General features: G+C 39.3%; 1 protein-coding gene across 1 annotated transcript in view; it reads right to left on the minus strand.

Annotated features, from left to right (window-relative positions):
- Positions 1-2,383: 2,383 nt before the first annotated feature.
- LOC136866155 (Fanconi anemia core complex-associated protein 24) overlaps positions 2,384-17,718 on the minus strand; it is a 108,284-nt gene continuing 92,949 nt past the window's right edge. The window contains exon 5 of the mRNA XM_067142872.2: positions 2,384-3,733. Within this exon, the coding sequence (XP_066998973.2) occupies positions 3,479-3,733 (255 nt within the window). The 3' untranslated portion in view covers positions 2,384-3,478. The remainder of the gene's footprint in view (positions 3,734-17,718) is intronic.

Below are 17,718 nucleotides of genomic sequence, written 5' to 3' on the forward strand. Positions count from 1 at the left end.
ACTGTTGTACGCGTACGCTTTATCTTCAGAACGTGTTGTGATTTATTGTGAAGAAGTAGTGTGCCTGTGGCAATGCCCAAAGAAAAATCACCAGGCGAGTTGGCTGTGCACTTAGGGGCGCGCAGCTGTGAGCTTGCATCTGGGAGATAGTGGGTTCGAGCCCCACTGTCGGCAGCCCTGACGAGGGTTTTCCGTGTTTTCCCATTTTCACACCAGGCAAATCCTGGGGATGTACCTTAATTAATGCCACGGTCGCTTCCTTCCCACTCCTAGGCCTTTCCCATCCCATTGCCACCATAAGACCTATCTGTGTCGGTGTGACGCAAAAAAAATTGTAACTTAATTGCAAAGAAAAATCGTCGAAGTCCTACTAGCTGAAGCGGTGGATCACAGGTGATCCCAATTTCTCTACAGATGGAAGGGTAATATTCTGCCAAGCTTACTGTAAGGAGGAAAGTTCGTTTGTTCCTTTTATCCTTTTTTGTGACTGAACTACGATCGCACTGCATTGTAGGATTTATAGGCCTATTAAATTACGTATTGTGGAAAGTTGTTTTGTTGCAATGCCGTATTAGTCATGAACTTTCAATAATTTATATTGCTAAAATTGAAATAATCATTTAATTACTGAACAAGGAGTTAGAACGCCCGATGGTCTCTTGTCACAGAGTGGATGAAAATTAAAAATCGGTATTTTGAACTCTGATTAATTTCCTGTGAAAATAGAGATTCACAACTGAAATATTTTCTTTCTTTCTTTCTTTCTTTCTTTCTTTCCTAACCTATTTACCCTCTAGGGTAGGTTTTCCCTCGGGCTCAGCGAAGGATCCCACCTCTACTGTCTCAAGGGCAGTGTCCTGGAGCGTGAGACGTTGGTTGAGGATACAACTAAGGGGAGGACTAGTACCTCACCCAAACCTTCTGTGTTAAACAGGGGCCTTGTGAAGGCATGGGCAGATTGAAGGGACAGGCAAAGAAGAGGGAAGGAATTGGCCGCGTTCTTAAGTTATCGTAGATAACATCCCGACATTTCTCTGGAGAAGTGGCAGAGCCGGGAATCGAACCCGGGCCTCCGTGGGTGGCGGCTAATCACGCTAACTACTACACCACAGACGCGGACTACAACTGAAATTTAATTTTTTAAAATGAGTAACTTTCACCAGCGCTACGTGTAGGCCTAGGTTCTAGTGAACTCTTACGCTTCCGCTAAGCCTTCGCGAAACATAGGATGGAGATCGAATGTGGTGCTGCTAGGACAATGTCACAGAGGCTAGACATACAGGATAGTACGGCTTCGACGATGTCACAGCGTGTCTTACAAGGCTGCAAATACTATCTTTACAAGATCAGGACAATGAAAAGACCGTTGGTCTGGACTGGTGAGGTTCGGTTAGTAACCGTTGTGCTGGCGGGGAGGGGCAAGCAAAAAGAGTCTGGGGTGGGTAAGCTCTAGCATCCCATCTAGAGTCTTGCTAAATTGTGACAAAAAGTAAGGTTATGGGCGCATGCCACGACAGTTTCAAATCACGCGTCTTTCTAATTTTTAACGAAGGTGGCAGCCTTGTGGGCACACATGATGCAGGATCTATTGCAGGCAACAGAAAATAGTCTTCATGGCAGATGACCCGGCTGACCAAAGCCGGCGAATAGCAACATATAAAATGTTCACAAATCTGAGATTTTTAGCGCCTCCATTTTAATTCTCCTATATAAGTAAGAATACTGCTAGGGGCAGCTTGATGAGTCCCTGGCAAGAATATAGGTAGGATCTCTCCTCTACGCTACTCAGGTATAGTTTCACGTCATTTTTTTATTTTTTCACCCGGTGAACTCGACAGGAAACTGCCATATTAGAACTGTTTTGAGGACATATTTCCATGTAAATTACGAATTCTCTTGTTCCTACTTTAAAGTCTTGTACTTCTAGAAACATCACCTCTAATAGCCTTTTTCTTTTTTTATGAAACAAATGGATGATTATACTAAACATTATTGCCAATTAGCCCACCTGCAGAAATTTAAGATTTAGGAACATTGTATTTTAAGTCAATTTTATTATTTTTAAGATCAAATGTGAAAAGATACCATATAGATCAACATAGAAATACTGCGATGCATTTGACACGAGTACAGAAAGCGGTGTCATCGCAGTTTTTCTACCTATCCACTGTAAAGAGCGACCAACAACAATTTTCTATAGACCTTTGCACTGCAATGGTGAGAGCTAATATCCCCCTGCATAAAATGGAGCACCTTCAAACTTCAACAAGCTGCCGGGAGCAGTCACCGAATTGGAGAAGAGTGGCTTTCGCCTGGTGGTGTCATTTAGGGTTGTGGAAGAAGTCAGGAGAAGTTTTGACCGAACCTGTGGGAAGGTAGCCGCTGTCAGCAAAACGTTCCATAAGAGTCCTGCAGCAGAATCCATCATGGAAAGCGACGGTAAAAGTAGTCAGGGTGCTACGAGGGGAGGTAGATGAAGCAGTTGAACTAAAACCAGATGAAGTGGCTTCATTGAAGTTTTGTCCAATCACTTCCTGTGATGATGAGAGATCTTTCTCTCAGTACAAAACAGTATGCCCAACAGGAGAATAAGATTGTTACTGGAAAACATTGAAAAGTTGCTTGTAGTAAATTCCTTTTATAGTAATTGAGTGTGTTATGAAATTATAAATATATTTTCATGCCTATTTTGTTGCCTATTTTATACGTTAGTGCCTATTTACGTGCCTATTTTGGCTAATTTAAGAGCCTATATGCCTGCCTATTTTAACTATTTTTAGTGCCTATAATTCTCGTCTCTAGTTATAACAAAGATCCATTCCTTCAAGTGGTATTATGTTTGAAATGACTAATTAACTCAATCTTTTTATTACTTTGAATCAAGCAATTTAGTTTTATGAAACAAGATACTAAATGTTTACTAAACTATCAAGACGTTCTTATTTCTCAGTTTTATAAACGCAGAATGCCAATGAATTTGTATAATTCAATACAGTTATAACATGGAGCAGGTATGTGTACCATTAATCAATCCCTGGAAACACCAAATATAAAAAAATCATGTCAATGGAAAATCTGAAGTATTTACTCTAAATGTCCTACTATCCAACACCCTTTTGTGTTAACCCTTGCTGTAGTGTACTAAGGATACTCACCACAAAAGTGCAAGACTTGAATGTCTTTATGAAATTTACTCTCTAAACTGTGATGTCCGCATTCTATTCCCTTTACATTGAGTTACTTGTTATGCATAAATAAAACATTAGTATTAATGGTACACTGATGGAACTATAAACATAACATTAATAATCATGTGATACTTTCTTCAAAAGAGTAATTGTATTTGAGAAGTAATCTCATGTTCTATGTAATGCAATCTTGACCACAGATATAATGAACAGCATCCTTGTAAATTATTGGAGAATTTCTGTCCTTAAGAACAATACTTTTGATTAACAGAAATATTTGAATCATCATATCACTTCTTTGAAATACCACTATTGAAAAAATTATAAATGTATCCTGCTCTAGCTGTTCCTACAACACTTGCTAAGGCATCTATTGATGCTTGGCTAATTGTTGCAATATTCCCAAAATGCTGAAGTAACTTGTTTGCTTTCTCATTTCCTACCCCTGGGATGAGAGCCAAAAGAGCAATCTGCTGGGATGCCATTGATGAACATGGCCTGAATTTCCTCTTGAAATTTCCAGGAGATTTGCCATGAGTTGAAGCCTAAAGAGGGAAAAAAATACAGTTTAAAAACTCAATGCTGTAAGTACCTAAATAAATAGAAAACTAACAGATGGAATGCAGGGTGAAAAAGAGCTAGGAAGTAGGACATATTGTTTTTGAAAAGTAGTCTCATGTTCTATGTAATGTAATCTTGACCACAGATGTAATAAATAGCATCCTTGTAAATTATTGGAGACTTTCTGTCCTTAAAACAATACTTTTGATTAACAGAAATATCTGAATCATCTTTCTAAAACACTAAAGTACAAGTGATAACTAAGAAGGCATGAAAAAAGAGTCGTATTACAAAAGAATTTTGTGTAAGAACATGAAGATTGGGACTCCTACAAAGAAAACAGAAACAGGGTCAAACAACTAACCGTAAACTCCAAAAGAGAGTAAATCATATGCCAACAATGGAAATAAAATTATAAATATTAGGTTGAACTGCAAGGAAATAATCTAGAATAAAGAAAGGAACGTGGATGAAACAAGGTACGAAATGGTTAAGTATAACCATAAATCATCAAAGTATCCACAGTGACTTTCATCCATCTTTCTGGCAATGTTAAAATCCTGTTCACATACAGCTGGGGAGGTATCCAGCGCTTTTGGACAGTGTTTAATTACCAAATGCTTTTCTGTTTAAAGTATTCTACAAAGATCAAAATCAAGTTGAAGTCAGATAGGACAATGTCCACTGAATATCGTAAGACATTCCAACCAATTCTGTAATACTTTGTGTGGATGACCACAGATTTTAATAATTATTATAAATGCACAATTTAACTTTTATACAAATGAACTTTTATAAAAAGTTTTATAAGTTGTAATGCAGGTTAATCATAAATGTTTTTACAGACAGACCAACCTATGTTAGTTCAACAACTTTACCAGTGACATACAAGTATATTATGAGCCTAGGATTTTGTTAGCAATTTTATTCTTAGATATAGGAAAGCGGCTGAGGATGCCTATAAAAAATTAGGCGAAACACGTCCCGCAATTAGACACTGTAATATTAAATTTGTAATTAATAAAAAATCTCATACAGTATTAAAAAGGTGGACTCTCGAGACATTCTTTCATAAAAATTGTTCAATATGGACTCAATTATGAGGTTTATAAGTTGTAGTAAGTCACGACAAGCCACTGACAGGGAGAGGTACGTCCATCTACATTGCTCAGAATTTCAGCAACAACATGACGGGTTGACAGAAATATAATCATGCACAGCTTAGGTGATAGTTCCATCAACAACGGACACAACTAACTCAATAGTGTGTTGATATGGAGATTCTCATGGCAGTTTTCAAAAGTTATGTACATCTACTGTACACAGTGGCGGCTCATGAAAAAATCGTCCTACATGCTACAAAAAACACTAAATACGCTGTTTTCAATCTGCAGTGCAAACAGGATCTAGGAAATACAGATCCTCACTATGAACACTAGTTTAATTTCACTTGATATACACTGTAGTGGATAAATAAATGGAGAAATCTCCGTATGAACTTTAATACTAACACAGTGATAGAAAAACATGCACCAACAATATAACCGCGAGATCAAACACTGCAGAAAGCAACTGAAAGTGCTGCCAACCAACTGAATCATTGAGACCTCCTCTATTATCAGCATAATTTACCTTCTAATGCGGGATAACATTTAGGGTCAGTCCAAGATTCTTTGACTCACACGAATTCCTTATTTTTGACACAAAAGTAAGATGGATAATTGGTTGGTTACCTTAATAACAACGTTATGTTTGCGATAGATTTCCACCAGTTACGCTGTACATTTGACCCCAGACGATGCTTCTCTCTAGTGGCAGAATCACTTATCACGTTCAACATCAGGGGAGCAGGAGGCATCGAGCACTTCTACCCCCTTGTGGGAGGACAAGTAACTATAGATGGGATCAGTGAAAGTTGATCCCGGTTGATGGTATACTCCACCGGCTACGGGGAGTGTTTCAAGCTTGGCTGCGCCTGCGTATTGCTTCCTCCAGGTTATAGGCCAGAGCTCATTTCACATGAGCACGATAGGAGTTCCCCGGGAGAACAGAGCTAGTTGTTCGACAGATCTCGTCCTGATTTTCACAAAACACAAATTCATACCGTACTCAAAACAAAGAAAAGGCACCAGGATAATTGTACTGATAATAATTAATTCCTTACAGTTCCAAGCTACGTGCTGGAGCCCGGTAGCACGTATTGACCGGCCGCCACTGACTGTACATCTACTTTTTGGAATATTAACTTGATAATGTACTTGGTTTATATACAGAAATTTTGTGGTCCACATGAAAAGCAAGCAGAGCAGAAAGGAAGACTGGAACCAAATGCACTAATAACTCCATATGTAATAATTTTTCAATTTCCTGGCATCGACACATTGTATGAATTTAGCTCAATTTTATGGCCGTATGCTTTTTTTTGATGCCAACCCTACGTAAAGGGATGTATTCACTACTGCATATTTCTGCAGTGGTTTCTAGAGTGATATGTTGTATGCAAATGGAGATGTGTATTAAGATAAAACTGAACATCCAGTCCCCAAGCTAAAGATATTAACCAGACAAAATTTAAATCCCTGACCCAGCCTGGAATCGAAGCCAGGGCCCTCTGAACTGAAGGTCAGTACACTGAACATTCAGCCAAGGAACTGAATGTTGGTAATAATCAATACAATCTTATAACCTAAATATATGTATTACAAATGCTGTATGAAAAGTTATTTCCCTCTTTTATCTCCTGCACATTGACTGCTCTTGTGACATGGAATATTAACTTGTTAATGTACTTTGTTTCTATACAGAAATTTTGCAGTCCACATGAAAAGTAATTAGGGCAGAGAGGAAGACCTGAACACAAGAAAACCAAATGTGCTAATACACCTGTCTATAATAATCAGCTGTCTCTTCCTCCTGCCTTTTCCCAATTTCCTGGAGTAGTGTTGTTATCCATAACACTTGTTCATGAAGCATAATCAAATACACCTGGTTATAAATACTCGAAACCATAATACGTTGTCATAAAATTAAATTGTAGGTAGTAAGAAAGAATAAAAGATTCCCATCATGTCTTACAGGGAAAATATAAGTTTCATGCATCAACTAGATGATTTGTGAAAATAGTTGACAAATGCACTTTCCTGTCGAGTTGATCCAGCTTCCAGCCTGAGTAACTCCAATGTAGGTGCTCATGGAATACAGTTGTATCATTCGTTCTATCATCACTGTTTAACTGTGTACACCTGTTGAAGGGTTGATGTTCGAGTTAAGCGGAGTATTTACTAGACCTACCAATAAAAATGAAACCTAGAAGCATGAAGACATTGAATCATTATTCAGAGTCTCAGTTCTGTGAAGGATGCTCGATACATAGTTAACAAAAATGTAACTGTACACATCCTAAGTGATTGTCCCAGAAATTATGGGTGCAGCATCTACTTAATAAAAAAAGCAACTAATGTTATCACATTATATTTCTGTAAGCTGTATCCTGATAAGCAGTATTCTGTCAACTGTGGCAACCTGTAAGTATGGGAAGTTATTGATTTGTTCAATAAATATATGTGAACAAACTGAAGTTACAATATTCAATGGTGTACATTAAACAAGGTTGGTAATGCACTACTGCAGGCACATGTCAAAAAAAAAAATGTATTGGAACTTCATAGAATGGCACTCAACCCGTTATTTGCTACTGTCATCTGAATCGGTATTGCTATTGTCCACAGCAGCCAAAGAGGTGCCTCTGTCTGATACTGAAGACATGGTAGTGTTGAGGATCCTCAACATATGTTGATAATGGGTTAAAGAAGAAACTAGTTTTTGGCTGAGACACTTTTCTTCTTCTGCATGCTGTTTTCATCACTTGTCACATTTTCTTCCTGCCTTTGCTGAGACCTACTGTTTAAAAAGCACTATGTCTTCTGAGAAGGTAGCAGGTAGGGACCCTCTTCAGAGGCAGCCCTACCCAGGGAGTGGCGCCCCTGCCTATGTGAGTCCCAGAGCACACTAACCCGGTGTGTAACATCTGGTATGGGTCCCAGCTCAGGGTTACGAGTGAAGACCTCAACGGCATCTACGGCGGAGAAGGTGGACTTCGGTACGGCGGAGATGGCGGAAGGGGCATACCCGTAGTGTCTGTACTCCAGAGGAGCGGCTACAAAAGGCGTCTGTCTTCATGTTAGGCGCGGCCTAATTTTGAACCTGGCAGTAGGTATAAAATGCCTTTGGGTGTGGCGAGCCCATCGTAACAATAGCCTATATGGACAAAGCAGATATGGTGCCTCGGAAAAGGTTAGGGCGTCCCCTGCTAAAAGCGACGCACAGCTCTTCAGGTGCTGGGAGAACTGTGAAAAATGGGCAACCAGCACCAAACTACATCAAAATTGCAACAGTAAATGTACTGACACTGACGGGAAAGACAGAAGAACTGGTTGACTTCATGATAGAAAAAGATATAGCCATACTTGGACTGTGCGAGACCAAGAAGAGGGGTACAGGGGAGATCCCTCTGAGAGAAGGATACAGGCTGTATTACAGTCATGGGGGTGAAGGTGAGATACGACAAAAGTACAACAGGCCGCATTTCAGGTCCAGACCACTTGGAAGCGCTGTAGAGTATAGAGTCGCGTCTTGATTGGCTGACTTGGCTCGTGGCCTATGCTCGTAAAATGAAAAATGGCGATTCAGGGACATCACGAAGGCAGTGGTACTGTTTAATTCTGTATGGTTATGAGAAGAAGTTGCGATGAAGAAAGAACCGGTTAAAGTTTTTAGATATGGTACGCTTAATGTCCAAGTGTTGCTGTGCGTTTGAGATCTGTAGTTTTGCAATTTCATTGTAAGCTACATGTAATCAGAACATAAACATTGTTATTTTCTGCCCAAAGATGCTAAGTACAGCGAAGGTAAGTTATGGAAATATAATTGTAAATAGTGTATTAAAGTATACCTTTTCATTCCTTCCATTTCTTTGTTTTCGGTATTGAAACTTTGTTTATAAACGTCATGTTCTTTATTTTAGGGAGGTAACACCTTGAGGTTAAAGTACTCCTGCAAGTTTTCAGCATGTACAAGTGGCTATTATGTCTATATGACTGGCAATCTCAACATCAAGAATAAGCATTTTTATAAATAAGGATTCTCTGAAGCAGTGGAAGCATGTGTGTCGTGTGAGTGATGGTGTAAATTGTTCTAGCTTTTATATTTGTGATGTTCATTTCCTTGAGAAGGACCTTATTAACTGCGGCACACTAGGCACCAATTAAATGATAATGTTGTTCAATCAATCAATCAATCAATCAATCAATCAATGATCTGCATTTAGGGTGGTTGCCCAGATGGCAGATTACCTATCAATTGTTTACCTAGCTTTTTCTTTGATATTTTCAGGAAATTTATTTAACATTTCCCTTGATAATTTATTCCAATCCCTTACTCCTTGTGCTATAAATTAATATTTGCCCCAATATGTCATCTTGAATTCCAACTTTATCTTCATATTAAACATCTGGAAACTATCCCCTATAATCCCTGGAACTTAGACATGCCTGTGTCAAGTAATAGCATGGCATAAAATAGAAATGTAGGCCTAAATGAAATTCAGTAATTTCACAAACAGGATTTGTAATCTAGAACTTTCAGTATTAAGTGATGTTGAAGTGGTTGAAATTGGAGAAAACACACAAACTGTTATGGATGAAGGTGAGTAGGCCTATCATTTTTTGTCAGTAAATCATTTATATCTGTGCTCAGTTACAGAATGCTAACAAAGCTCTATCTGGTATGTGGTGGAATGAGGATAAGGTTATGGCACTTTCAATTTATAAATGTGGGCCTCGCATATATGGATATTTGGTTACTCGATAATCCATCTGTCAGGCCTTTGAACTCTTTACCATCTCACATACCTTATGACACTGGTCTGAATCCGTCCATACTTGAAGTGCTGAAAGTAAAGGTTCTAAAATGTCTGATATTGATAAATACTGTGCCCTCCTATTTGATGAAATGTCACTAGGAAAGGGTTTATATTATGAGGCTAATAAGCAAGGTATATGTGGGTATGAAGATCTTGGTCCTTTAGGAAGGTCATCTGCTCTAGCAAATCATACATTAGTTTTCATGTTAAGAGGTATTCACAGAACTTGGAAACACATAGTGTAATTGCCTATTATTTCAGCACAAATTCAGTACCAGCATGTAATGTAGCCTTACAACAGCTGATTGAATTTGTTATAAGTAAGGGTTGAAAGTTGTTTGCACAATTTGTGACCATGGCTCGAGAAATCAGAAAGCATTTTCAAGGTAATTTAGATAGACCCAGTCCATTCCATTTTCTTGTGAATAGTGAACCAATTGTTGTCATGTATCATGTTCCCCTTCTGAAAAATACCATAAGTGCCTTAATTGAAAATAAGATTCAGGTTAATGATCACAGGGTGGTAAAATTTAAATACATTCAAGAGAAAAGATTTAAATCAATCAGTCAATACTGATCTGCATTTAGGGCAGTCGCCCAGGTGGCAGATTCCCTATTTGTTGTTTTCCTAGCCTTTTCCTAAATGATTTCAAAGAAATTGGAAATTTATTGAACATTTGCCTTGGTAAGTTATTGCAATCCCTAACTCCCCTTCCTATAAATGTGTCCTTTTTACTCAGACTGAGAAAACAACATTTCAACTTCCAGGATAGCTATGTGAATGAAAGTTAAAGTTGCTGCTACACAGTTAAGCCATACTGTGGCAGCTGTAATTGAAACATTTGTAGCTACTCAAAGTGTTGCCTCAGAAGCTATATACACAGCAGAATTTGTAGAAGCAAGTGACAACCTTCTGGATTCTTTGAACAGTTGTAACCAGAATGCCCATGAAAGTAAGATGTATAGGTGTGCCCTTTCAAGAAATTCTCCACCTGGAAAATAAGAGACCTTAAAACTGGTATAGATAAGTCATGCACATTCAGTTTCATTGATGGGTGGCAGATTACTATAAGATCTAGTATGTTTTTGTGAAATAGGTAGAAGAAAGTAGGATTCAGGTATCTTAATATGAAAGCTCTCAATCAGCAGCCCTTAGAGAATGCATTATGTTGCATATGACAGGATGACATTTCCAACACAAATCCTGCATGTTTTCAGTTTGTAATACTTTTAAAAACTTGTATTGGAAATTATATGGCTTTGCCCTTCAAGACTATGGGTAAGAGTGACAGTGGTAATTGTTTTCCCCTTAGCAATTTATATCAGTTTTTTAAAGTGCTGATGATGACAATCCAGGAGTACATAAGAGGCACAGGCTCTGTTGATCGTGAAGGTATAAATTACTGTCTCAAGTCAGACCAGTGAATCCCACTCTGAACTTTTAGAGGACAATCAAGCTGTGACATATGTAGAAGGATATATTTTGAAAGTTTTAGGTATAAATAATGAGTGTGATGTGTGCAAGGGAAATCTATATTTACCTAACTTTACTGAAGGCCATTTATTTACATATTTCAAAGAAAACAGTTCATTAGCTAACTTGCAGTATGCCAGTAAACAACTGAAAGATTTTCTGCTTCATATTCATGACCTATTGTATATATTTTTGGACAAATATGGTCATACAGAAGCATTATAAGATGGCTTTAAAGGTGTATTCTCCAGGCCAGCCTACTCCTTTTGTAGGAAACATTGTCTTGAAAATGTAATTTTCCAGGCAGCTCTTCCATTTCTCATTTACAAGGGTGTAAACATTTGGCTGAGAGAAAGTATTCAGCTGGACATGACAAAAAGGTTTTAAAAAATTCAAATCCCAGTAACAATTGTGTATGTAAACAGTGTTAATTTTGCTAGAATTTATTATCAGGTTAGCTGTACGCAGGCTTACGTAGTTTTAAGACTTGTGCAGTTGTATAGACTGTATGATTGCTTGTCCTATTTGCTGGCACCAATATATTTTCTTCATTGGTCGATTGGGTTTGCTATGCCATATGTTGGCCTAGGTATTTTAGTTTTAAGACTTGTGTGGTTGTAAGCATTATATATGTATAGCCTATTGTATACTGCTTCTCCTTCATTGATTAGGTTACACATTGTCATATGTAGGCTGAGGAATTTTAAGACTTGTGTGGTTGTAAATATTTTCTGTATATACTGTATGGGTTCATGGTGTGGGTTTCTGTAGTCACATCCTAGTTCGTGAACCATGGGCAAAGGTTTAGTGGCCTAGCAAGTGGTCCTGAGAGTCCTGGGATCTGACACTTCGAAACTTGAAGGAACCTGTCAAAGAAAGAAAAGGGCCACAAGGGGCAGGAAAATGAAATACTCCCTAGACCTCCATATGTAATACCATCTGAGTTAGAAAAGAACAAATGTTGACCAAGGGAAGTTGGATAGGATTGACTGTGAGGAGCCTGGCCCAAGAAAGTGGAAGCAATGCTAGGACTCAGCTAAGGGCCTCGTGGTCGCCAACCCACGCTCCCAATTTCAGAGCCCCTTTTAGTCGCCTCTTATGACAGGGGATATTGTGGGTGTTGTTCTATCGCCCCCACCCACAGGAGGAACTAATGGATGAAGATGATTCCTAGGATAATAATGGACTTGGTTATGACGGGTATGAGAGGTAGGGTGAGATCAGGACAATGATTAGACAGAGTTCTCAGGGATTTTAAGGTCAGGTTCACCTTTGGGGGGAGGGATAGAATAACACCCACAGTATCCCCTGCCTGTCCTAAGAGGCGACTAAAAGCGACCCTAGTGGCTCCAAACTTGGGAGCGTGGGTTGGTGACCACGGGGCCCTTAGCTGAGTACTGGCATTGCGTCCAATTACTTGTCAGGCACCTCGCTTTCATCTATTTTATCAGACCTCCCTTGGTCAGCTTTTGTTCTTTTCGACCCTGACGATACTAGGTTGCGAATCCCTAGGGAGACTTTCATTTTCATGGCCTTTGTCTTCCTTTGACCGATATCTTCACTTTTCGAAGTGTCGGATCCCTTCAGTTTTTTCTCTCTGATTAGTGTTATATAGAGGATGGTTGATTACGTGTACTTCTTCTCAAATCAATAATCACCACCACCAACACTTAAAAGTCAGAGGAGCCGGGCTGAGTGGCTCAGACGGTTAAGGCGCTGGCCTTCTGGCCCCAACTTGGCAGGTTCGATCCTGGCTCAGTCCGGTGGTATTTGAAGGTGCTCAAATACGTCAGCCTCGTGTCGGTAGATTTACTGGCACGTAAAAGACTCCTGAGGAACTAAAGTCCGGCACCTCGGCGTCTCCGAAAACCGTAAAAGAGTAGTTAGTGGGACGTAAAACAAATAACATTATTATTAAAAGTCAGAGGTGTAGAACTAAAGGAACCCACAGAGCTAGTTGCAAAAAGAGGGACATAGTTAATTCACAGAGGATTGTAGGCTGAACGGTGAAGGGCATAACTGTCTATAATGAAGATATATGTATTTTATTGATGCTTGTACTTTTGTTGAAACCATGGTACTGTAGTCTTCATTAACTGATGAAGGCCTAGGCAATTAGAAGACTTGTATGGTGGTAAACATTGTTTGTGAACATTGTAATGAAACTACCACCTCGGCGACAACTCTTAAACGCAGATCGCTGATGATTGATTGATTGTCTTCTTTCATGTACCTATCCTTTCTCTGAATGAAAGATCAATTTCATCTGCTTTTCCTGTTGTCATTTATAATGTTTGTAGTGTTTTCAATGTATTAATTAAGTTGCAATTCAATAAACTTCAAATGTCATCATGATTTTGCTTTTATTGGTTGATAAGGTTATGTTAGTGTTTCTTCCACAGAATACAAACCACTCAAAGCTCCTCATTCCAAACTGAACACACAATGTCATTGTATGCGACGTTGTGGTCCTGTTCCCAATGACAAAGTTTATTTTTCAGCTTGTAGGTTTCCGAATTTAGTGAGTTGGCCGAGGTGATAGGTATGAGAATCTTAGTTTGCAGAGTACTTCCTGAATGAAAACTTTCGTTTTATTATTTAGAATATCCTGCGTCCCCACACGTTTCTCAGTATTTTAACATATCGAATTTCGTTTCATTGTGTATACGAAAGTCTGAAAATACAAAGTAATTTATGAACCAGTAGTAAAACATATTGCTCAGTCATGCCATATTCATTATGAGAGAAAAAATATAGACTATTACATGTTATTCAACATGTTAAGATATTGAGAAACGTGTGGGGGAGGCGGGATATCCTATATAAAAAACGAAAGTTCTCATACCAGGAGGTACTTTGCAAGCTAAGATTCTCATACCTATAACCACGGCCAACTTGATGCGTTGCTTTCGCTAGCGCAGCAAGGGATCCATTCGGCCGTGCTATCACTTAGGATCCAGACCACTAGGAGCGCTGCGGTCATCTTTGTTTCCAAGCTCTAACATGGACTGTGCACTTCTGTTATATATTGGTGTTCTGTGATTACAGTGGAGGACCTGAAGCAAAAAATGGAGTGGCCATCATACTTAGAAGAGAAATCCAAGAATATGTGGAATATACAAAGTACGTCAGCAATAGGATGATGATGATGAGATTCCATTTTGAAAATGGTGTGAAAGATCTATTTCAGTTGTATGCCCCACAAACTGGTTGCATAGATGAACATCTAGAGGACTTCTTAGAGGAAGTGGAGAGACAGATAGAAGATAAGGAAGTACTATTGATGGGAGATCTAAATGCACAAGTTGGAATGGAAAGACAAGGAAAGGAAGATGTTGTAGGGCCCTTCGGATATGGAAATGTAAATCCAGAAGGCAAGTTGTTGGTGGATTTTTGCATGAGGAATCAAATGATTGTTGGAAACACCTGGTTCAGGAAGAAGAACAGTCAGAAGATTACAAGGTATGGTTGGGGAGACAGACGAACAAAGACCATGATCGATTATATAATAGAGAAAGAACACCGGAAGAACCTTGCAGATGCAACAGCTATGCCTGAAGAAGCCTTTGGTGGAGATCATAGAGTTGTGATAGGAAAATTTAAAGTTGGAAAGATTGAAAAACTCCAATTAAGAAGAGAGAAAAGAATTTAAGTATGGAAGTTGAAGGAGAAAAGCATACAAGAAGAATTTCAAAGGCCCTTGGTACCCAGGACAGAGGTGGGGAATGTAGAAGAGGAATGGAAAAGATTTAAGGAAGCACTGGTTGGATGTGCAGAAAAGGTGTGTGGTAGAACATCAGGAAATGTGAAAGACAAAGAAACACACTGGTGGAATGATAGGGTAAAGATTAAAGTGAAGGAAAAGAAAATGGCATGGAAAGCATGGAAAACATCTAAGACTGAAGAAAGTAGAAGAAAATATGTGGAGGCAAAGAATTTGGCCAAGAAAGTAGTGGAGGAAGAAAAGAGGAAAAGCTGGGCCTTATTCACACAGAAATTGAGAGATGATATGCAGGGCAGCAAGAAATTACTGTATGGTATCTTAAGAAACAAAAAGAGAGATCAAGTAAACACCAGATTTGTGAAGGATGAAGGTGGCATAATTTTAACAAAGCCAGAAGAAATAAGAAATAGATGGACAGAGTATTTTCAGAAGCTGCTGAACATAAGAACGGATGACAGTCATTCAATGGACGACCAGGAAAGGCAATTAGTTGATGACGAAGAGAAAGAAATTACAATGAATGAAATTGAAATGGCAATAAGAAAGATGAAGAATGGAAAAACTGCTGGAATAGATGAAATTTCAGTGGAGATGATAAAGGCAGCTGGAGCTGTAGGCCTGCAGTGGACATGTCGGGTTCTCAGGAATGTCTGGGAGAATAAGGAGGTCCCTGAGGATTGGCAAAAAGGAATAATCATCCCAATTTTCAAGAAAGGTGATAAAGTTTTGAAGAACTACAGGGGAATTACTCTAATATCCCATGTTGCTAAGATAATGGAAAGGATACTGGAAAGTAGAATAAGGTTGAGGGTTGAGAATCAGATACAGGAAAATCAGTTTGGTTTCAGAAGTGGAAGGTCAACAACAGAGCCCATTTTCATTATGAGACAACTAATGGAAAAGCATTGGGAGTACAGGAATGATATGGTGATGACATTCATTGACATTGAAAAGGCATATGACAGTGTCCCCAGGACGAAAGTTTGGGACAGTCTGGTGCAAAAAGGAATTGGACAGGGATTAATAAAAATGATCATGGCATTGTATAAGGAATGTTGTAGTTGCGTGCAAACACAAGTTGGCAGGACAAGTTGGTTCAAAATAACTAGTGGGCTGAGACAGGGAAGTGTTCTATCACCAATCCTGTTTACAATAGTAATGGATGACATCATGAGAACAGCAAAAGCAGCATATGGAGGAAGAGAAATGAACATGATGTTATTTGCAGATGATATTGTGATTTGGGGAGAAGACGACAGAAAGGTTCAAGAACAGTTGAATGTGGTGAATGGGAAGATCGAAGAATGTGGATTGAAAATAAGTGTAGAAAAGAGTAAAACTCTTGTTATGACTAGAGGGGAGAAAGAAGGGAAAGGTCAGATCAGACTTGCAGACAAGCCCCTGGAAGTAGTGGAAACGTTTAAATACCTGGGGAGTGAATTAATGGAGAATGCTCGATTGGATGCTGAGATTAGTAAAAGGATTCAAGCTGGAAGTTGTTTCTATCATAGTGTAAGAAACATGTTATGGGACAAAGATGTGCCAACGGAAGCAAAGGATACTATGTACAAGATGTATTACGTACCCATAACAACTTACGGAGCAGAGACTTGGACAATGACAAAGAAGGATGAGAGTCGAATACAGGCAGCCAAAATGAAGTTCTTGAGGAGTATGATACAGAAGAGTAGAAAAGACAAAATAAGGAATGAGAAAATCCGGGAAGAAATTGGAGTGGAAAAAATGAATGATAGAATAGAGAAGAGCCAACTAAGATGGTCTGGGCACATAAAGCGAATGAGCGACGAAAGAATGCCAAAAAAGGTGATGGAAATGCAAATCCGAGGAAGGAGAGGCCATGGACAACCACAATTGAGATGGAAGGATACCATCCAACGCAGCATTATAGAAAGAAACCTGGACTGGGACACAGTGTTGGAGGAGGAGTGGTGGAAAGACCGAAGAAAGTGGAGAGGAACCATATTTGCCCCTACCCGGCTACAGCTGGATAAAGGGAAATTATGATGATGATGATGATGATGATGATGATGATGATATGTCTTCTGATATAGGCTAGAGCACATTTTTTACTTTCATTGACCTGTCTGAGCCTCAGTGGCTCAGGTGGCAGATGCCAGCCTCTTGCCGCTGCGACCCGTGGTTCAAATCCTGGTCACTTCATGCAAGATTTGTGCTGGACAAAGACGAGATGGGACAGATTTTTCTCCAGGTACCCCATTTTCCCTGTCATCTTTCATTCCAGCAACACTCTCTGTTACCATTTCATTTCATCTGTCAGCCATTAATCATTGCCCTAAAGGAGTGCGACAGACTTCTGCAGCCAGCACAATTCTTATCCTCACCACTAGATGGACACTTCATTCATTTCATTCCTGACCCAGTCAACTGACTGGAAATAGGCTATGTATTTTCATTTTCATTGACCTGTCTCAGTCTTGTCCTTGCCTTTGACAATATGAGAGTAACTGATGTATGAGCAATGCTAATAATGCCATTCCTTATGCAGCCAGTCCCTGGTATGAATGCTGTGAAAATGTTGCTTATAGGGTCGGTAGGTGCATGCTTTCCAGTAGGTCTGGAAGACTAATATGTTATGGCAACTTCTGGCTTGGTGAGGAGAGCAATGAGAAACTATCTTTCTCCTCATTTCCCTTTCATGCCACCCATGACAGCTGATGGCAGAGCTGTTGAGGATCCAACCATCCTTTCAGCCAAGTACTCAACACACACACATTGCTTGTTTCTTTACTAGACTAGACTCATGCCAATAAAACTAATACCGGGCGAGTTGGCCGTGCGCGTAGAGGCGCGCGGCTGTGAGCTTGTATCC

This window comes from Anabrus simplex, chromosome 3, assembly GCF_040414725.1.
Source record: "Anabrus simplex isolate iqAnaSimp1 chromosome 3, ASM4041472v1, whole genome shotgun sequence".
In the NCBI taxonomy this organism is placed as follows: Eukaryota; Metazoa; Arthropoda; class Insecta; order Orthoptera; family Tettigoniidae; genus Anabrus; species Anabrus simplex.